General features: G+C 36.2%; 1 protein-coding gene across 1 annotated transcript; it reads right to left on the reverse strand.

The window, feature by feature from the left end:
- Positions 1-52: 52 nt before the first annotated feature.
- On the reverse strand, positions 53-23,011 carry LOC140138066 (NLR family CARD domain-containing protein 4-like). Its single transcript, XM_072159912.1, has 5 exons — positions 22,865-23,011; positions 10,709-10,826; positions 6,458-6,751; positions 5,183-5,320; positions 53-2,835 (listed from the first exon to the last, which is right to left on the reverse strand). Exons 2-5 carry the CDS (start codon positions 10,773-10,775, stop codon positions 53-55), a joined length of 3,282 nt encoding a protein of 1,093 aa, XP_072016013.1. The 5' UTR covers positions 10,776-10,826; positions 22,865-23,011.
- Positions 23,012-23,241: the final 230 nt, after the last annotated feature.

The following is a 23,241-nucleotide window of genomic DNA, read 5'->3' on the forward strand; positions in this document are numbered from 1 at the left end:
TGAGTAAACAATGAATGTGTTTCTGTGTCAGTCAACTTACAGCCTCTCAGTTTCAAGAGAAATTTTCTTTGAAAATGGGAGTTGGGACTGTCTTCATCAACAGCATGGGAGTTGGAACCATGTTCTGTGGCAACAAGGAGTTTGATCTGTCTTCATCAGCAATATACTGGAATGACAAGTTGTCAATTGCTCCCATCTTGATATTCAGTGTTGTTAGTTTTGAACAGTATTTAAGTGTTTGGAAAATAACAGGAGCAAAAACTATCCCTGCTACATTCTCTGAAAGATCCAGTACCTGAAGGATGGGTAACTTGGGAAGAAATTTGTTCAATGTCTCAATGTGTTCTTCTTTTAACCGTGATTGGGATAAATTCAATTCACTTATGTTCTTACAGTACTGTAATGAGTTTGAAAGTGGTTGTATAGCCTTTCCTAATGTATTATGTGACAAATCAAGTTTCTGCAGGTCACATGCCCTGGAAAGGCATTTACTCAATATTTTGATTTGATCTTCTGTCAGATCAGAATTGCAAAGGTCAATCACCTGAATGCAATTGTTTATAACATGATCACACAACAACTGTGTGAATTCATCAGATACTACTTTGCAATGTCTCAATTCAAAATGAAACTGTCTAGACATTGGTGTCTGCTTCTGGAAATCTGTACTTCTTTCTTTATCATCAGGAATCCGTCGTAATGACAAGTGTCTGATGTGACCAATTGTTCTTCCATTCAAATCATCTCTATTTGGGGCACATTCCAGCCACTCAGACTGCTGAATGTACTCCGAGCCCCCCAGGGTAGTCGGTTTCTGGATACGCCCCTGATATTGTACCACAGGTACCACAGAGATGTCGTCAAGGTCAAGTGACTTGAAATTGGCCAAGCTGGACAGTAACTTTGACATGTTACTAACAGTTAGTTGTATGCTTGATAATTTAACAAAAGTGTAATTGTCTTTATAAAAGGAATCTGATAAGTGGATCAGAAGTGCACTTACACAATTTTGGATTGCCGTAAATAAGGAAGGAGTCTGTTTTATCTGCTTTGCATCATCAGAAAAAATACACATTTGCACATTTGTAATCTTTGCCATACATCTCAGTGTGTCAGCAATTACACTTTGAGATAGCTGTGGATTGATAATACTTATCCACCTAACTCTGGATAGTATTGAGCATCCTATGTTAGACTTAACAAAGTTGTGAAATATTGAAGTTGATTTGGGATGTTTGTCATCTATATATACAGTAAATCCAGCATGTGGAAAAATTGATTTGAACAACTGGGTTAACTGCTCCAAAGCACTACTCTCAGTGGACAGATGTAAACCATCTTCATTTGACAATAGATCCTGAAAAGAATTTGATTCCCTGTCATCAAAGAATTTATGACCTTCATGCAACAAGGTCAAAATATTCACTATGCTACTTCTGCTCATATCATAGCGAATGCACAGTTTGTTTCGATTAAACTGTGAATACACATCTGTTGCATGTTTCATGACAGACACCAACCCGGCGCTGCTTCTAACTAATCCACAAAAGAATTTCAGAAGGTCAATCTTGCTCAATAAAATAGGCCATGGCTTCAATCGACTCAGAATCTTATTGAACCGATCAAGATCTGTATCGTACAATTTAGCCAGGTGCATCGCTGCACAGTATTCCTGAAAAGATCTATGGAGGAATGATACAGCACTCTCTCGACTCAATTTTGACCTCAACCTTTCTCTGGTAAGCAGACCTATTTGACACCCCAGCTGAAATAAAGATGTTGACCTCTCAAAGTCCTTTGACTTCTCAAAGTCATTCTCAGTAAACACAATCTGTTCCTTAATGATATCATGGTCTTGGCATAACCCACCTAAAGCTATATTACCTAATCCAGAAAGAATGTCATCAAAATTCTCATTTTTACCTTGGCTTGTGCAGTACTTCCTATTAAAAAAGAGAATAAATTCTTTATACAATTCTGATTGCGTATCTGGCAATTTTTGCTCATCTTCCCAAAGAAGACACATCAGCATCAGTATTACCGGTATGAATGACAAGGAGGTAAGTTGTTCAGATGCTGTTATTCTTTCTTTGAGCCCTTGAACTATCTCATCATTGCCACTGAAAAATTTGTTCACATACAATTCAACATTTTTTTGTGAAAATCCAAACACATTTACTATGAGGAACATGTAGCTTGATTGATTATCCAAATCTTTGTAAGGCCGAGAAGATAGAATTGTGCGACATTCCCGTAAGCTTTTGAAAGCAAGAATTTCTTCAAAGCTCCCAACTGGAGTTGAACGTCCCATGGCAGAAAACTCATCAAAACCATCCAAAAGAAGGAGAACTTGCTGCGGATTGGATTCAATATATGCTTTCAGGCCATCTTTAGGCACTCTAGTGTTGCTTTCAAAGATTTGATTGAATATTTCATCAATCAAGCTACTGCCTATTTGAACTTCACGTAAACGCAATATGAATAACAATTGATGATTGGCGAGTGGGGAGTCACTTATTTGCTGTGACCAAGTGTAAGCTAACTTTGCCAGCAAGGTTGACTTCCCACTGCCAGTTCCTCCCTTAAGTAAGATTCTTGTTGCTGGCAAGTCATTTGAGGTTTGAAGACTTACAATATCTTCATTTAACAGCAATGAGTCACTTTTTTTAGATCCTTCCTTCAATTCTAAAGGGACATAAATGTTACTTATATCTTTGAACTCCTCATCATACCATGGCAATAATTGCACTCTGCTCATTTTGTACTGGTAGAATGTTATCAACTCTTTCTTGCACTCCTCCAAATTGAATCCAGGGCATGCAGTAGCAGCAGCAGCTGTTGGTAATAAGAAAAGTTTTAAAAAGTTTAAAATAAAAAATGAAACAACAAGCAGCAGAGATGTATTTATTTTTTTAAACTCAGTACTTTCCTCTGCGCAGATAATCCAACAGTGGATTACTTGCCTCCACCGTGTGCAGTTATTCCACTATCGGAAGTTCTGTGTAGGGGTCCCAGAAGATCCACTGGTGGATAGCTTACATAAATCTTGGTTTAAATTGGAACAAATTCTCGCTATTCACAATAAAAGCGCCAGTGGTTTGCGATAATTGTGATGTATCATGGGAAAAGCTCGACATCCAAGTCCGCATAATACTGAATATTACCATGCTATTACATAGGAACACGTGACAATATTTTTAGTTTGTCAATATAACGGTATTACACGCAAATCGATAGAGAAAAAATTAATTGTGCACATTTCAAATCACATTATTAAGTATTATTGAGTATCGATTCGCGTGTAACACCTTTATTTTGACAAACTAAAAAATATTGTCACGTGTTCCTATGTAATAGCATGGTAATATTCAGATTATGGCGCGGACTTGATGTCGACCTTTTCCCATGATACATCACGATTACATCGCAAAACCGCTGGCAGCGCACTTATTGTGAATAGCGAGAATTCAGACGAAGCGCGCCTTAATTTTCTTTTTTTTTAAAAGCTGAAATGGTCAAATATGAGATTAATTTTGTCAAAATCATATGCACCCAGGCATTTCTCTTCTTTTTTCCAATTCTCTTCTCTCTCTCTCTTTTTTTTTTTTTTTTTGGAGATACCCGGGGGCATGTGCCTATTTAAAAAGGGCTGCATACGCTACTGTACAACGGAAAACAGTCATAGTGGGCTTCTTTTTTCTTTTTTTTTTTTTCTTGGTTGAAATGATAAACAATCATAGTGGGCCTTATTCGTTTTTCTTGGTTGAAAATGAAAAACAAAAAATGATTGGCCATCAGTCATACATTGTATACATGGACCAACAAGGCACTCTATGAATATTTTCATACTAACCCTCGTTTCAAGTTTTTCTGTTTCGGGAGCTCTATTGTTCAGAAGCGAAAACGCAAGGGATTTAGTAGGATGGTGTGTAAGTTGACTTCATTGTTACGTTTGGGGCATCATGCTTCTCATTTGAAGAGGTAATAATAGGTGCTGTCAATCAAACTTATGTCTGTCAATAAAGGTTGGATAAGTCAATTATATGCAACACTGGCGTCTCAAGTGGGCAATCTTACTCACTCTTACTTACATCAGGTCCGAACGCAAATTTGGTGGCATTATGTTCCATATTACTATGACATTTAAAAAAAGGACCCCTGCCTCTTCTTCTCGCGCTTTCTTCTCTTTCTAGTCTGTCTGTCTCTCCCCCTCCCCTAGTCTCACCTGTGCCATCTTTTGAATTATGTGGATATCTGAATTATATTGGATGTTGTATTTCCTTTACCCTTCTCCCCCTCTCACTGTTTTAGCAGTAGGCCTATGATCAACGTGGAAAAATCAAAATAAACGGAATAAACTCCTCCCTGCTCTGCTCGACCCCTCTCTTCTCTCGATCTCCTCTCCTCTCCTCTCCTCCCCTCCCCTCCAATCCACCAGATCATCTCCTCGTCTCATCATCCCCACTCTCTCAAATAATAATACATTTAAAATAGATTTGAGTCTGGCAATTTTGCCTGAAGCAATTATCAGATTAAATGATGAATGAAAGAAATCCTATTAGTTTCACTTCAACGCACTTCTCTAGTGTTGTATATAACCAAGTTTTAAGGTGTATTTGGGACGAAAATAATTCCCCGTTTAAGCGCTACATAATCATAATATGACAGATTTTTGCGCGATTGCACGAACATTGCGTCGAACAAGTATACGTAATTCTTGGCAACACTGATTATTATTGATTAATTTATATTAATCATGTTAATGTATATTTCTCGTTGGGCAATTTTCACAATCTACTCCCGCTTAGGCTGAAGTACCTATACACCCAACGCAAGTCAATTGAAGCCGTACAATTTATCGCGAATTTACGACCGTAAAATTTAGACACTTCTTTTGTCTAGATTAGCATCAACCCTCTCATCTCACTTTTTTCCTGCCAGAAATTAACATAACTCCCGAAACCGAAACAGAAGTTATCTTCGTTCAACTTTTCTGTAGTCAACAAAAGACTAGAATAAAAGGATTGTTCACACGTACCATGCTAACACTTCAAAATAACAATGAGATCCGAAACCGAAACCGGAAACCGAAAAGATGAAAGGACCCTAAGAGTCACAGTCAAGATGAAGTACACATTAAAGGTTTGTAGCAGCTGAAGTAAATGTGATGACCAGTACTTACTTGTAACATGAAATGGATTTGCATAAGGGGTACTTGGCACCATGTGTTGCACCGGGTGTGGTAGCGGCTGGTTATGGCTCACTACATGTTGGCATGGTGATGACGATAGCTGAGACAAAGGTTCACGTTTTCTGAAATCTAGAAGGAAAAATATAATGCAACCAGATGAAGTATTTGTTGGCAAACTAACTAACCAACTAATTCAACTTTCTACATCATACTTGTAAGATGCAGACTATTTTAATTTGCATAAATATTGTATATCTACAACGGGGGAACTAGTTTTTACTTTGTAGCACATTAGTCATATGGGGAACATTTAATGTGTAATCCTACAGTGGGGGCTTTTGCCTTTCTTGTTTTACTGTATAGTAAAGTAGTCCTACAGGGGGGCCCTTTTTCCTATATAATGTAGTCTTACAGGAGCAATTTGAAAAAGTACTTCTATTATGAGGGAACATTCTGTTACTGTGTAGTAGTCCTGCGGCGAGAGGAGCAGCTTTTTTTTCTTTGCAGTGGCATAGACAAGCTAAGGGAAGAGGGGAGCAAAGCAGCACCTGTTCCCCTTTGAGAAGTCTTGCCCCCCCCCCAAATACTAACAGTCCTGATATTTAAGATTTTAGGCCTTTTAGCCCATTTTCTTACCATTTTTGTCAAAGTTCCCCGGGAAAGTTGACTTGTCACTTGCCCCCTGAAAAAGCACTAGCTATGCCACTGCTTCATCGGCCGAGTGTAATCCTATGGGGGACATTTTTTACTGTGCAGTCCTACAGGGGACTTTTATTCTTAACAAGGAATGCCTTTTTATAACCTACATGTAGTCCCCCGACACCTTCAGGAACTCATCTTCCAATAGTCACAACATGCAAAGACGTCATGTAAACTACCATAAAAGACAGGTGCTCTACTACTAGTACTAGTATAAAATTATGCAATTGACTGCTTTGGTGTTTTAAATTAAGTTATTGGCAGGAATAATGAGAGATATGCAATTATGGTAAACCAAAACTGTTTACAGAAAATGTTTTAAAAAGGGAAAAAAGCATTTTAATAACATTCAAAAACATTTTTAAAAACTTTAAAACAAAAAATACATGTTGACAAAATATTTCACAATAGCATTTTGACAACATTTATTCACCATTTTGTTGTTGTAGAAGTTTTTTTATATCAAATGCTTGGTGAGATGTTTAGTACATAATTATGGGAAACAATATGGAATGTGTACTTAGTATAGATTAATGTTGTGTATCATCACAATGTTAGAGTATTCACCTTTGGACTGGGCCCATTTTTCCACAAGTATCTCTCTGGCTTCCATCAAGTGGCATTTTCTTAAAGCATGGAGGATGGCTTTTCTTGTAGCTTTCTCTCCTTTTGATTGCCGCCAGGATCGTAACACTTCAATTGCTTGGAGTTTAAAATCTCTGGTGTCTGCTCTGCGCTCAGCATTCTCTCTATCTGATGCCTTTATTCCAAGTTGTACAAAGAGATGGCGTAGTTGGTCATGTAAAAGTTTTGCATTGCTTGCCACATCCTTGATATCTCTGTCTGATACTTTCTCGGTTCCTGTAGAAAACAAGACGCCATTACAATCATTTGTGACATTGAAAAATGACAGTTGTGGAAACTCGTATTTAAAGGCTTTTTGAAAGAAAATATGTATAAACGATTTTTTTTTGTCAAAACGTTATTGCAAAATGTTTTTTACATCGTCAATTGCAAGTTCTTTATGATTAGCTTTTGCAAATCCTTATTTTCATGTCTGGTTTGACGCCAAGTGTCTTTATATTTTTGTTTTCCTTTTAAAGCCTGGTGGTGCGTGCATTCAGGTCTCTCAACCTTTTGGATACCTCTTCTCATTCAATTGCTTGTTGCTTTTTGTTTGTTTGTGGCTTTTGTATGTTTTTTTTATTGAATGAAATCATAGACTCTGAAGACAATGAAGTTGAATTGAATAAGGAATTTGTACCATATTTGTCAAAAAATCTACATGTGTGAGGTACCTTTTTAAAGCAAAATGCAGTTCTTTAGAGTCAAGTGGTATTTTCTGACATTAGCATCCTCTTCTTGGGGTATGGTTCAATAAATATCCACTAAAATTGCTTATTTCCAAAATTTCAGTTCATTCAAACATTGAGTTTGCCACGCATAATTACATGTATTCAGTGCTCCATAGGCCACTGTATTGTGTTTTTGGGCTTGCGACAGCTGGAAAATACAAATCCTACGATATCTTTGTCAAATGACCAATTCTGCAAGAAAGCGTACATAGTGCTAGGTTTCTGAAGGTATAATGGGCATAGTTCATACAAGATCCCGGCCAACAATGTTTCTTTTGTACCAATTAAATTTCATTGATATACTTCGAATATCTTAAATAAAAAAGAGGGGTCACAGAGCTAGTTTTTTGAGAAATAATCATTTAAAAAAGGCTGTTTTGGGGAAAAATTAGTACACATGTAGGCGTCAATAGGAAAATTTTGGACATATTTTTGATTAGATAACAAAAAATCTACTCAGAATCAATCTTGCTGATTTTTTGATATAATAATGCGTACTGATAGGATGCAGGGCTACGAACTCACCGGTATCGTGGTACCGGCGTTCCCAGATAAAAATTCAGAGTCGCAGAAAAAAATTAAGACGGGAAAAATAATCTTTAATATCATTTTTCTGAAGCTCTGAAAATATTCTGTGAACACGATCACTCGTGAAATATTTTCTGAACTTTCTGCGGCGATAACTGATAAATAAAACTAAACGCCAGTGACAGGAATGAATATAGCATAAGTAGGATTCGTTCCCCAGAAAAGCAGGTTTTTCATTGATTTGCCAAGGGAAATAATTTTTTTTGTTGCATATTGTTTTGGAAAAACTTCAACTGTTCTAACTAAATTAATGTTCAATAACTAGGATTTTGGGTCCTAAAAAGGGGGGGATAAAAAAAAATTCAGTCCTTAATAGAGGGGGATCAAAAAAATTCGAGGGTAAAATTCCGGAGTAAAATGTACAAGAAGGCATGTACATTCCAAAAATTGTGCACGCTCATGGCACTTGCAGCACTAATGTTAAGTATTCAATTTTGTAATCTCAAGCTACAAATCAACAAAATGTGCGCACTTTACAATTTGGGTGTAACACTATGACTCCAATGAGTAATAACTCCAAACAGTCATTTTTAGCTAATGACATAGGGGTAGATCCGGGGTGGGAGGGGGCATAAATCCCCAATATATTGTTAGGGATGGTCCATACAATCATCCCCACAAAATTGACGCCTGTATATGGGTTTTTAATCAAAATTAACCCCATATTTGGTCAGTTTAAAATAAAAAGTGCCAATTTTTGTGCGCTTTGCGCAAATTAATTCTAATACTGCGCTGGGGCTTTGCCCCTGGACCCCACCTGTTTAATAATTGTATTCATACTGCACGCTCGGCTCCACGCCGCAGAAAATATTTCAAACAACAGTTCACGTTCCCAGAAAGGAAATTATTTTTCGCTGCCCTGATAGGATGTATCATTAAATTAGCCAATGAAAATAGGTGTCACTGAGTTACTTTTTTTCATAATTTGAGCAGCAATGGTATAATTTTTGGTTCAAAATAACAGTGCGACATTATGGCGTGTCACTTACGAAAACTTGTCCCAGCTCATAATATGTGTTAAATGCAGGTAATATCGCAAACACCTGCAACATGACCGTGGAGGTGATTTTCGTTTGGTTTTGTTACCCTCTAGATTCCAAAATATTCATTAGGTTATCTAATTAAATTGGTTTCAAGAAGTTGACATGATTGATTTTTTTCATGCACACATTCATATCAATACATTGGTATACTTTTTCTTTTTAAATATATCTTAAATTTACCATGATTTATCCTTTACCATGTAAAATTAACTTATTTTTTGGACAAAATTTAACAAAATAATGCATTTTCCCACCAAATATTGCATCAAGATTTAGAGATGCATTTCTTTTTGTTGGTTATTGAATATACATGTGACATATGAAATTCACACAGAATTTACTTAAATGGTCGCATGTCATGAATTGGTCATCTTTTGTGTAACATAATGTAAAATGAGAAAAATTAAATATCACCAATTTTGATTCCCTTCAACACAATTTTTAATGAATACATTTTAGACCATTATAAGTATATTTCTGGAAAGCTTATATTACAAGGATGCCAAATCAACAAAGTATAACATCATAATACAGGGTGGGTAAGAAATATACAGGTTGGTACATCAACAAAATTAGCATCTTTCTTGTCATATTTTCCTTTTCTGAAAGCTATGTAGCTCAAAATAAATACGGATTCAGAAAGACATTACATGGGTCCTTCAAACAAATCAGGAAGAAAGAGTTTGATATCCCTTGCGTTAAACATACATTTTTTATGACATTATCAATCAAAACTTTTTTCCTCCATGTCTGGCACTAAAACTAATATAACATAGTTGAATTCCTCATCAAATTTCCTTAAAGATATGTATACTTTCAAATAAGTAGGGTGACTCAGGCAAGAAATAGGCCATTTAGAAATGTGGGAGCATTACGTGCACACTTTGTACTGTAACATATATAGGGAAAGTGTCTTAATTAGCATTTAATTAGGCAATTAATTAGTAACACCATTTATTCCAGTTCATGTACTATGAGGTAGATCTACAATCCAGGATGATATATGTGCAATTTGAGGTCCATGCTAGTTGTACTTTTTAAGATACAGAGGTTTGAAGTTTGCCATATTTTCACAATTCTGTGTGCAACCCTATGGAACTCACCCGCCCTGGCTCCTCCATTGACACATCTTACATTGAAGTATAACTCTGAAAGTAGTTGTCCAATTGACTTGGGGTTTTTTTGTATTTGACAAAGAACATAATTATCTACAAAATGACACCAAACTTTCTACAATAAGTATTATACTGTACTTTTAGAACAAACCAAAGTGTGAAGAAAGCATTTTCATGTTACGGCTCCTCTATTTTTGGGTGACCAATTTATGACATGCGACCAAATAGCTATTTTATGTTTGGAAAAAAAATTACAAACTGCATTTTTCAACCCATGTTTCTTTTCAAACGCGACAGTCAGGTAACATGAAAAGATCAGAGTGTGTAGATAAATTTTAAAATGACAGAATGATGTGGCCTCTCTACTATTAGGGTTAGGGTTATAATGATTTTTATGATACTTATGTTTAGGTAAGACAGAAGTTTGTCTAAACATGCTGAATCAAATTGATATTATTTGGATGAAAATTGAAATGATAAGGAAATTGAAAGAAATTTCATTAATTGATCTTTCCCACCTGTATTGAGGTCCCATCTTGAAATTGCCCCTGTGGCTAAAAGGTAAAACTCAAACCCTCAATATCAACACTTCAGTGTCAAAAAGCAATGTCTATCCGTTTTATTTTTTTGAAAAATTGAATATTGTGTGAAAACAAATCTCTGGACAGGCCATATTATAATGTAACAGATCTATAATTAATTGCTGGCCCATCTTACCTTCAAATTTTCTTCTTTTAGCAGGTTGTTCTTCCACTTCATCTGATCCATCATCACTAGTTGCCATGACGACACCAACACCAAGATTGGTCAGTCTTAACCAAAGGAACCTTGTTTTCTAAAATAAACGTTAAAACAACATATCAATAGTAACCAGGGTGCACACGTATACCATGTTACCTTTCAAAAGTGATATCTCTGCTATTTTTGGTTGCTTATGAATTTTGAAAACCTTATTACCCCTAGTTTCTACCCTATAATATTATTAAGGAATCAAAAACTTTTCTAGGGTATTGCATCATTTATAGATATTAAATTGCACACTCAAACTGGGCTTAAGCCCGATCCTGACTCCACATCGCAGCGTGATGCGATGCAGCGACATTATAAAAACTGTAATCTGAGCCAGGTTTTTAAGAGCTCAGCAGTGAAAATTCTCATCGCGTGGTGGAAATTTCGGTCCGCGATGGAGTTGGAAAATGTTCCAATTTTTTCGCATCGCGCTGCGATATCGCAGCCGTGCATGCTTGTGATTGGCTGCTGGAAAATCAAGGTCGGTAGAATGACCTTAAAAGGAGATGCAGACCCCACATGCTTTCCAAACATTAAAATGTACATTTTCATTTCATCACGTAATGCTGCGATGTTTGAAAAGCATCGCATCGCATCGTGAAGTGGAGTTAGGATCGGACTTTAGGCAATAGAACCAATATTACTCATTCATAACCTCCGCGTATCACGCCGTATGTGCGTCCCAATTAAATTGCTCGTTAGACGATATACGCACACCGGCGCGGAGGTTATTGATATCCATCAATGACCTCTCGCGTATGCTTACGCGATACAATGACTTCCGCGTAGTGCGCATATGTTGCGCCGAACTCTACTGCGCACGCAACTACCATATTTGCACATGGCGTGATTGCGCAGTGCTGTAATTGGTAAGTCCGTTTTAGCCTGTTCGACTTTTTGAAGGGCGAAATATAAGTTTTGCTAAAAATTGTTTATTTCAACAAATTTTGGAGAATATAATCTTGAGATTTGGTTGGGTGATGAGTTAAAAGTGACGGTTATGAATATGAATTCGGTTAATAACTTTGCATCAGTTATATGTCGGGCATTGTGAAAAATCTAAACATTTTGCTTTGGACCTCGGAATATCCCTCGGTTCCAAAGGCAAAATGTTTAGATTTTTCACAATGCCCTCCAAATAACTAATGCGCAGTTATTAACCTATAATTAGTTTGATCTTTCGATCGAGCATTGATGCTTGGTCAATCCTTTTATGAAATATCAATTAATTAGCTAATTAATTAATCATACATGTATTGTTTAGAGGTTAATAACTGCGCATCGGTTATTTGGAGGCATTGTGAAAAATCTAAACATTTTGCCTTTGGAACCGAGGAATATCCCGAGGCGCAGCCCGAGGGATATTCCGAGGTCCAAAGCAAAATGTTTAGATTTTTCACAATGCCCATATATTACCGATGCAAAGTTATTAACCTCATTCATAACCGTCACTTTAATCTCTTCACCTTACAAAATAACACAAAATATTGCTCAAAAGTTTATAAAATAGATGATTTTTACATCTTCCCTTTCAAAAATCGATCAGGCTAAAACAGGATGACCAATAACAAAAGTGCGATCACAATCTGTGCAAATATGGTACCGCATAATCCAAATCGGCAGCCAGCGCCACGCAGTTTGTTCGACGACAACAACACGCAAACGCCGGTCAATTGTGTGCGACATTAGAACAATTACGCATTTTGCGGTCAATTGTGAGATATTAATGACCTCGATTTGCGTTCTCACAAATAACTTAATGTAATTGGATCGCACTTACTGCGTATATTAATGAGGTTATGAATAATTGTTATAACATTTGATATAAAGGGAATTGTATGTAACACATTGTCCAATTCAATTTACCAAATTACCATTTTTTAAAATTTATTAACCCTAACACCCATAAATACCACAAAATACAACAATGAAAACCACTGCGCATGCGTGAATCCCAGGGTCTGCGATGACGCAATCACCCTAAGTGTTAAATGCTCACGGAATTGCTGACTGGTGCAGCGTTACCCATGTAGCTACCGGTCCGTGATCGTGTGTTTGGCATACAGGGGGTCAAAGGTTCGAATCCCGTGGGTGCCAAGTGACTTCTTTGTTCATCTTAGCTCCTTTTTTGTATCTTCTTTAACTTCCGATATCAAAAAGCAGGGTTTGGTGTTAGGGTTAATAACAAGCATTCGAAGCACCATCAACGGTCGATCCAAAGATAGAACAAATTTGGCTCTGGTGCCTTAGAGACCGAAAATTTGACCATTTTGTCATGTAACAGAACATTTGGACATTTAATTTCAATAAATAGTGACAAGAAAAGGTGACAAGGTGTTGCTAAATAGCATTTTTGTGCTGTATGTTGATCATAAATAGAGTAAAAGTGATTGGATGATTGGGGGTACCGTACTTAAGATTTTCAGAAATAATCTTGACCTTCCTTAAATCAACAATCCTCCGCGCACCCCAAAATGGCCCAATTTTATGAACTCGGAACAATACGTCTTCTAAATCTAAATCTAAACAAATACTCAATAAAATCGCAAAAGCGACATCTAATTGAGAAAAAAAAATGGCCTACGACGAAAACACAAATACTTTTACGAGAATACAGATTAAACATTAAGTTACATTACATTATTACATAGTGCAGTTTTGAAGTGTTGAATACTACCAGACTCTTTTCTCCTCAGCCACCATGTAAACACAACCTTGCTGGATAAAGTGTTGCTAATTGGCATATTATGGTTTTATATATAGATCAAATCAATATATAACATAAAGGATGGGATGTCTTGGGATACTTTCCCCCCTAAAATGGGTCGGACCCATTTTAGAGGGAAAAGTACATTTGTATCCCAAGACATCCCATCCTTTATGTTATATTGATTTGATCTATTATAAAACATGGGATTTGGACCCATTTTAGGGGGAAAAGTATCCCAAGACATCCCATCCTTTATGTTATATTAATTTGATATAAAATCATTGAATGGCCCATTTTTGTAACAATCTCAGAACTAAAACCAGAGTTTTTGGTTTATGGATCAAATAGATAACAAAAGGATTGTGTCTTGGATCTTATATTCTGAGTTTGGACCCCCTAAAATGGGCCTAAATAGGCGAAATTCCACAAAATGGCCATTTGTGGGGATTTAGGCCCATTTTCGGGTGGTCCAAACTCAGAAGTTTTAAGTATCCCAAGACATTCAATTCTTTTTGTTACATTATTTGATCTATAGATATAAACTACAAAATTGCTAACCAAGAAATTTTTTTAAACTTTCAACTGAAACTCAGGCAGTATACTATTAATGACTGGCTGACTGTCTTCTTCACACTTGGATGATTTCTAGAAGACAGTTGTATATTCTTGGAAGATCCCGGCCCCCGTCTCTGTTGAACTTGACTTGCTTCTCTTGTCTGATGGCTATGGACCTCCTATACCTTCTTATTTCCTTCTTAACAATCGGCGCCTACACAAAGTCAAGCACCGCTCTGCAAAAATACACAAAGTCAGGTGCCGCTCTGCAAAAATTTGTGGGGGCACGTGCTGGTACAATCAGTCATACGGTACGTTTTACGGTACAATCAGTCAGGGCTGGAAAAAGTGCACAATTTCCCAGGAACATAGTTGAGATTTCCCACTATTTCTTAATTTGGTCGCATGTCAGAAGGTGGTCCATTTTGCGTTACAGGCCAAAAGCTTACCAAAAATTGATTTTTGGATATTTTGACCTTTTTTATTTTAAATCAACATTACTTTTGAAGAAAAAATATGTTCTGTTTTTGCGAAAACGGACAGTTTTTGCCTAATTAATGTACAGGATTCAATGTAAATTTGAAACTTTTATGCATTTTTTTCCTTTTATCAGAGCAATTTACATTGCACATCATTGAAATAGAGTGTTTGGAATATTTTGTATCAGAATATGTTCCAAACATGATTGTGAACATCTTGGAGTCAATAAATGACTCTTTCAATAAAAGGCGTCTTGTATACAGGGTGCGTAAAAAGTATGTAAAATTAATTTTTTTTTTTTTTGAATTTTTAAGGACAACTTGTTTTACACTTCAACCTACTCAATTTTGAATGCAAATTTTGAATTTGTCAGCAAATTTCACCCCAGAAAATGTATACTTTTAGCATAGTAGGGTGACTAATAAGCGTGCTATGGCAAAATGCTGTTTCTTCAAATTCGATATTAGAAAACAATAGAATAAATAAGGAATTACAAGTGCATTCCATGCAAATGAGCTGCATTACCACTTTACAAGTACTGATACTGAAAATGTTTAAATGTTTCAGAACAATACTCTGATGTGTTACTCACAATTAAATACTTAAAACAGCTCCTTATTATGTATTGTTTAAAAGATATTCATTGCAAAACATGTCTGGGTAAGTGGGTATGACAAAAAACAATATTCCCATTCACTCAGCACACTCAACCTCCTCAGGGGTAGCTTTAAAGTTTAAGGCCCGAAAGTTGGGGGTTGTTTCCCCATGTTTTTCACTCCCGAGCTTGCAGAAAATCCCAATACATGGGGTGAAAATTAAATCTCGGGGGTGAAATTTTTTTTGCAGTGTAGTCAGGGGTAGGAGTAAGGTCCAAAAGTAGAGGGTCAGAGTTCACCCCCATGCTTGCACATTCCTAATATTATATGTATACATATCGTTATGAATTCGGCAGACGGCCGAATCCGGATTCGGCTTTTGGTAAATTCATTTCTGGCATGCATTACTTTTGAATTAGAGAACAAGGGATCAATGCTTTACCTATAGAGGGCGGCATATCGATTTTTTAACGGTTATCGTCTTTGACCGTACTGTTAGCTAACCCTGTATGCCGCCCTCTTTTGAATACTTATCATCTGATCTCCGTTAAAAAATTGACATGCTGCCCTCTATCATGTATAGCATTGATCCCTTATTCTCAAATTCAAAAGTAATGCATGCGTAAAATGAATTTACCAAAAGCCGAATCCGGATTCGGCCGTCTGCCGAATTCATAACGATATATGGAGGGTGAAAAATTAATATTTTTAAAATTTAGCGGGTTATTCACCCCCGATCGGGAGTTAACGCTACCCCTGAACCTCCTCCTGACCCACCTGCTCCTGACCCACCTGCTCCTCCTCCCCTGCAATTTCAAATGTAGGCCTAAACTGCTGCCATTTGTTTGTTTAAACTTCTGTTTCATTGACATTTTCCACAATTTTTACCCTATCCTTCAGCTTTAAAATGAGACCTCATAACTCAATAGGACAAGGGGTTGTTGCAGTATAACCAGTGCTGTACGGTGCAAAAGCTGATTGAGGAGCCAATGGCTCGAAACTTTATAAATTTAGGCGCCCAAATTTTGCTCCCAAGTAAAAAAAAGCTGAGGCGCCAATGCACCGTATTCAACTTTTCTCAAGTCATTCTGCCACAATGTTTATATCTACGTTCAATTTTAAGGGGGTTTCCCTGTCACAACCACATGTTGCGTTGAATGAATCATAGCTGCTGTACTCAATCTACATGTACATGCTCCATACACAGCATGTACAGTGTAGGCCTAATAGATGTTTTCCAGAAAGTCCCCATTGAGATGTCATGATATTCATAGCCGTACATTTGTACTGTTGAACACTACATTATTTACATCGTTTTGCATTTGCTGGCTTAATAAAAGCTTCAACAGTTGGTCGCCATTGGCGCCAAGGATTGAAGGTTTAGTCGCATCAGAAAAAATCTAGTCGCCAATGCGCCTAAATTGGTCGCACCGTACAGCACTGAGTATAACATTTTTCATTCCGCCCCATTTAGAAAAATGTAACACCTCCACCTTTTTAGGGTACGAACTTGTGACATGCGACCATTTAGAACTTGAAAATTTCCCTCCAAATCACAAAATTTCCTGGGAACCAGGTTCCTGACTTCCCTGTTTTTTCCAGGCCTGCAATCAGCCTAGATTTAGGATAAAATTCAAAATGAGAAAATATTATAGGTATGACTTGTTGTACTAGTAAGAACTTGTATAATATTAATAAATATTACGACAAATCACTGAAATGGCGAATTTCTCGAAAAACATGTATTTTTCTAAATTAAAAAAATTCCCTCATTTCACAAATTCTTTGCCACTTTCTACACATCTGATCATCTTTTTATGTGATGAAGTGATGCTAATTTTATGAAGGTATATGTTTCTTGCTTTTCCGATAATTTTTAAATTGTTTTTTCAGCTGGGTAGAAATAAGGGAACATTTCCTGATACTAGCCATACGGGCTATCTAGCCATTTTTTCTGATAGCCCTGGACTGGAGGAAATTCAATAGCCCTGAAAAAAGACATAGTGTTCGCAAAATTCAAACCAATTGTTTGGTCCCAATCAATCATGCTCCAACGACTTGAATTCATAGCCACTTTTTGTTGAAGCCCCTCACTTGGAAGCTTTCATATTCGTCAGCCTTTGGCCTTTCTGGTGGTGGAGGTTGGGCATAATTGTGTAAAAACTTCTCCATTCTTGAATGATCTACATGCACTACACAGGGTCACAGCCTCACAGGTGTACAGGAACAGGGCGATACGTGATATCTACACAGCATTTTGATTTCTATTAACGGTGTCTGGACAGTCTGGTGCACACCGATATTTTCTTTTATCAAGGTGTTTAGTCCCCCATATTTTCCCTTTTTTCATTGTTATTGATCAAATTTTTAGTTAAGACTGCAATGCAAAGCATTTTTAGAGAACAATATTACGATAACGTTTCTGGAAAGAAACCCAGAAAAATTTGGTAAAGATAAAACGGAAACAGGACTGTTCGCACCCTTTCAATTTCGGACCCGTGCACTTTCGCCCCCTTTCAATTTGGCACCCGTGCACTTTCGCCCCTCTTTTTAAACCGCTGGGTAATGTGCTGCTGTTGATTGATGATGCACGATCGATCGCTTCAACTCCCGGCGGTACAGTGGGGTGTTGTATGTGTATAGTATTGGTTGACTTTTGAGTGTTGATTGTCTGTGTTTGCAGTACCGGTACTGGGTCCAGCGTGTACAAAAGCAAATAGTAGGGGAAGGTGGGGCATAACGGACCCCCGGGGCAAAACGGACCTAAGGGAAAAATAGGCCTTGGCAATACTGTCGTCTATGCAAATTATATTGAGGAACACAAGTATAGCCACATGAGATTTACAACAAAATTTGATCTGAAACAATCTACTGATATCCGAGCAAGATCGAGTCAAAAAATTACAACCTGTCTGACGAAGATATGTAGATGTTTAATGCGGAAATTTTACTTCATTAATATCGGATTCCCAAATAATTGTGTATATTGTAAACACTATAGGTACTAGCTTTGAGCTGTATGTACTGCATGGTCTATATGCTACAATGTATTATGCATGCAACCTATTCCTAAAAAATCTGGTATGGGGCAAAACGAAACCCCTAGTGTGGGGCATAACGGAACAGGGTTCCGTTTTGCCCCGGGCGTTTTGCCCCACAGATGGGTTCCGTTTTGCCCCAATTGGACATAATACGTCTTCACTCAAGGAAATGTAGGCGTTATCTAGGGGCCTACTTGAGCATGGTAAACACTTCGCTGAAACATAGGCATATTAAACTAGGCCTACAGATAGAATTAATGATTAAAAGTTAACTTACTCCACAGAGATGGGTAGGCCTACTTAATATTTCTTTCTAATCAAATATTGGTCATACATATTATAGGCCTACTAAGTTAACCACTCACTCCACAGAGATGGTAGGCCCACTTTATTGTAACTGAATATAGGCCTACATATAACTAGGCCTAGGGCCTACCGATGGAACTGCTGATATAAGTTTACACCCAGGGTGCCGTTTTGCCCCATAGGGGGTTCCGTTTGCCCGATAGTGGGGCAAAACAGTTTTTTATTTTTTTTTGAAAATATTTTTCATTTTTATAAAAAATTGTAAGATTCAAGTTATATTGGTTAATGGTATATTAAAGCTTAATACAATCTTCAACTGAACATATAATTTTTACAGTCATATTACTTATGGTGACGTCACAGAGCATCCTCGAAGTTAAGTGTTCCGTTATGCCCCACCTTCCCCTATGTTGATGGACTCTCCGGTTCGATTGAATTTAATAGGCCTATATTACGATCTAAATGTGCTTCGACTAAAGATTGGTATTCATTATGTTTTTGATTTGTTATTTTGTTTTACTTAGGCCTATTTTATTTTATTTCATTTCTATTTTATTTTATTTTAAGCCTATTAATTATTTCATTATATTATTATTATTATTATTATTATTATTATTATATTAATTATTATTATATTATTGTTATTAGAATTATGTTACCTTATTAGTAGTTTATAATAGGCTATATAATTTAGTATTCAATTATTTATGGCCTATAAAGTATAACATTTCTAGGGCCTAATATTGATATGGCCAAAAATATGATGGCTTATAATTTATAATTTTATCCCATCTTTATGTTGCCGAATTGATCTTCTTTGACATGACACTAATGGAAAAAAAAAATTTAGCAAATTTCTCAAAGACAAATGCGCACAAGCAAAACAAATGCCTGCAGCAGCTTTGCGATAATGCTGTGCCGATTTTCACCACCTTTCTTCACCGCATGAGTATTAGCTGCCACTAGTACGCCGAAAGCGCCGGGCGTGACATGGGTTCAATCAATGCAATGGTAGCCTCACGGTGACTAGGCAGTAGCACGCATATATTCGTCCCAGAACACACCCGCATCGGATCGATTACTTGACAAGTCTCGGGACCCACGCGCGCGTGATTGTATAAAGTGTGACTCCTTCAACCCATTATGTAATGAATGACTTACGCGAAAGCGCCGGGTATGGTGTGGGTCCAATCAATGGTAGGGTACCGTAAACAGACACGCATAAAAGTGCCATATGCCTCTTGACGCACGATCGTAAAATATTATTAATCAGGAAAGTTTTCTGTTCGTTTTAATGAGAAATGTAAATAATGAACCAAATGTTTTAACTTTTATGTCTTTTAATGAATGATGTATTTTGTCTGTGTTCTTAATTAATTTAATATATATTTCTACAAGTGTTACGTAAATTGTATAAAACAAAGAAATGTAAATACTTTTAATGAATTTTGATATATTTGATGTATGATTGTTTGATGTTTATGCACATTTATGTTTTTAAAAAATTCTTACATAATAGGCTTATGTATAATTCTACAAATTGTTATGTATATTGTTTTTATGACACAGAGCGCCTGTAATAGCAGATTTATCTAAAAGGTAGCCCTGTATAAATATGGTTTTAATAAATAACATAAAGTAAATAAACAAATTTGTGAAAAAAATGCTATCCAATTCTGCATTGTAAATGATTGACATTTATGTGTTCATGATTCATTTTGTTTACTGGCCTGTCAATCACGGACTCATTATGACGATGCTTTATTAACACCACGGCACATCTTATATCTTAATCTGCTAAATATGCCGACAATTTTAAGGCGGGATGTTTGAACTCGAAGATGTCAATAATGTAATATAGCATCTATTTCTGAGATAATAAAGATCGTGTAAAGGAGATGAATTTCTTTCTTTCTTTTCTTTTTCCTTTTTTGTTTGTTTTTATAGTGCCCTTTTTCTTCTTTTTTTTAATCAAGAAAGCTGCTTTGTCTTTTGAACCCTGTTTTGTTTTTGGATGTTGCTGCACATAATAAACAGTTTTAAACAATCAATTTATTTCTATAAATTAGATTTGTTCAGTTCATCTTAATTTCTTTGGATAAAAAATCTTATTCCCAAAATTTCAGTTGATTCCGATTTTGCATTTAAATGCGAGTTATGCATGACTATGTGTATTACACTGCTCCATAGGCCACTGTTGTAATTTCGTTCTGGTACACCAGAACGTAATTCAAAATTGACGATATTTTTGCTAGACTTAATTAAATCTGCAAGAATTATTTTTGGACATAAACATTATGTAGCCAGAGGTTTCCAGTGGTATAAAAATCTCAATTTTTTGAGAAAAGTGAGGGATAATAATAATAATAATAATAATAATAATAATAATAATAATAACTTTATTTATACACGGTAAAACATGTTCAATACAATATTGATCTTCCACATGTCCGTGTTTATATTAAAACATTACTAAAATATAAAATATAAAAGTTTGTTAAAAGATAATTATAATGCAAAATGTACATAGACTAATACAATATTTCACTAAGAGACAAAAAATTTATAATAAATGAATATGATAAAAATAATCTGCATTCATCCTCATATCATTGTTATTCTTCTTCTTATTATTATTATTATCATATTATTATCATTATATTATATTATTAAATAAACTTTGTTTATATTATTAACATTTTTATTATTATTATCATATTATTATTATTATCATCATATTATATTATTAAATTAACTTTGTTTATATGTTTTGTGTTACTCCCCATTGGACGTTGTGTCATACTTTCATTGTTTTTAATTTTATCCATTGCTTGTTGACACTTGTATCCTTTGGATCCATCCTTTGGTAAATCAGTTGGAACAAATTTTCACTGTTTTTATACATATTATAATTAATAATTAAATATAAATTTATTATTATTATTACTATTTATTATTATTACAATTTTATCATTGAATTCTAATTATTTCATTATTTTGGGTAAGCCTGCTGCTAAAATATCTGGCCTGTAATATATACTGAGAAAAAAAAATCGTTCCTCTATTTTGTTATAAAATATCCTTTCTTTCCTTCCTCCCCGGGTTTATCATGACTTAATAAGTGCATGCCCGACGGCCCAGCACTATAAACATACTACGCCGCACCGCCGGGAGTTCAAGCAATCGATCGTGCATCAATCAACAGCAGCACAATACCCGTGGTATAAAAAGGGGGCGAAAGTGCACGGGTGCGAAATAGAAAGGGGGCGAAAGTGCACGGGTCCGAAATTGAAAGGGTGCGAACCGTCCAGCATTCGATAAAACATGCCGGCACCGCCGGCACTAGTCATCGAGTGACAGTGGAAAATGCTCTTAAGACTTAACGTTACACAAATTGAATCTTTGAAGGACCAAACAAAATTTAGGTGAACTTGCCAGACTCTTTTTGTGATTTAATAGAATTGAATCAAAAGAGGAATAAAAAGCTTTCAACATGTTCAATGTCATGAGTGACGAATTCTTGTGTGATTGCATCAGGAAAGGAAATATCCAAATATCGGACTCAATTTTCAGGCATGGAGCTTATTAACACGGCAGCAACTTCAGTAAGTATCAAAAGCCTGACGGGTTTAAGGAGATACAATGTAAAACCCTAGGCATAGCCCAACAGGAAATTTAATAGCCATGGCTATCGGGCTACCGCTTATTTTGATCCCTGTATTTTTAGACAAAAACGTCCTTTTTTGTAGCAGAATAGCCGAATTCACTTGTTTTCAAGAAACTGTTTTAACCTTCCATCATATCGAAGCCCTGCCCTCCTTTTTATACAATTAATTAAACCTTCACTTCAAAGTGTTTGGCAACTGAACTGTTAAAACCTTGATGCAAAAGTAAACCTTGCTTGACGCAAAAGTAATAATTTAGTCTCTAGCGAGGGTGCTCTAAAAGGAAAAAAGATCGCCACAACTTTGACATCCATGTCTGTTTACAAACAGAGAGGTAGACAAAAGACGGTACTGACAATAGACCTGTCAAATCTGTTCCGGTTGTCTAAACACCATTTAATTGAAAGTTTGAAACACTCAACCATTTTGTCAAGACCAGGTCCACATGCATGACATGATGATGATACTATTGTGATTCACGCAGCATGAAATAGGGATCAAAAAGCTGTGAAGTAGGATCACATGTGTGCTTCTTTTGCCCAATTTGCCATCAAGATTTCGAATGGAAACATTTCAGACCCAGAACACAGAATATAATCATGTCAGTTTATCTAAATGAATATTTTGTTCTGGGATTTGGGGACTGATTGATTCATCATTCAATGCATCATGTGCATTCATGCATTGTTTACCTCACTTTATTCATCTTCGTTTGATTCACGCAGACTTACTATTCAATTGAACTGTCCTGTAGTCGAATATGTGGTGGTTACGGTTTCTTCTTGTTCTCTTCACAACGAAATCAGATTATTATTTGATACAAATTTGGATGAAATTCGTTACAAACGTAGCTACTGCACATGCACTGAATTTGAAGCTACCGGCCGCGCGCCATTTCGTTGAAAAAGTGCCAAATATGCAATCATGCAATGCAATGTCATGAGTGTGAATATTTCCCTAAAATATTACTCTATGAGTTTGATTGACAGATTTCACCTCTGACCTCGATCACAAACATGGCTGCGCCCAGTGGGACATTCACACACACACAAAATGCAATACACACGATAGTTGTGAAAATCAATCGCATTATTTGCCTCGTTTACCG

Source organism: Amphiura filiformis, chromosome 17, assembly GCF_039555335.1.
Source record: "Amphiura filiformis chromosome 17, Afil_fr2py, whole genome shotgun sequence".
Classification (NCBI taxonomy): Eukaryota; Metazoa; Echinodermata; class Ophiuroidea; order Amphilepidida; family Amphiuridae; genus Amphiura; species Amphiura filiformis.

Coding starts and splice junctions, on each gene's coding strand:
- LOC140138066 (XM_072159912.1), bottom strand. CDS start 10,775: ATGGCAACTAGTGATGATGGATCAGATGAAGTGGAAGAACAACCTGCT. Junction 6,752..10,708: donor TAAAAGAAGAAAATTTGAAG/GTAAGATGGGCC, acceptor TGTTTTCTACAG/GAACCGAGAAAGTATCAGAC. Junction 2,836..5,182: donor AAATCCATTTCATGTTACAA/GTAAGTACTGGT, acceptor TATTACCAACAG/CTGCTGCTGCTACTGCATGC.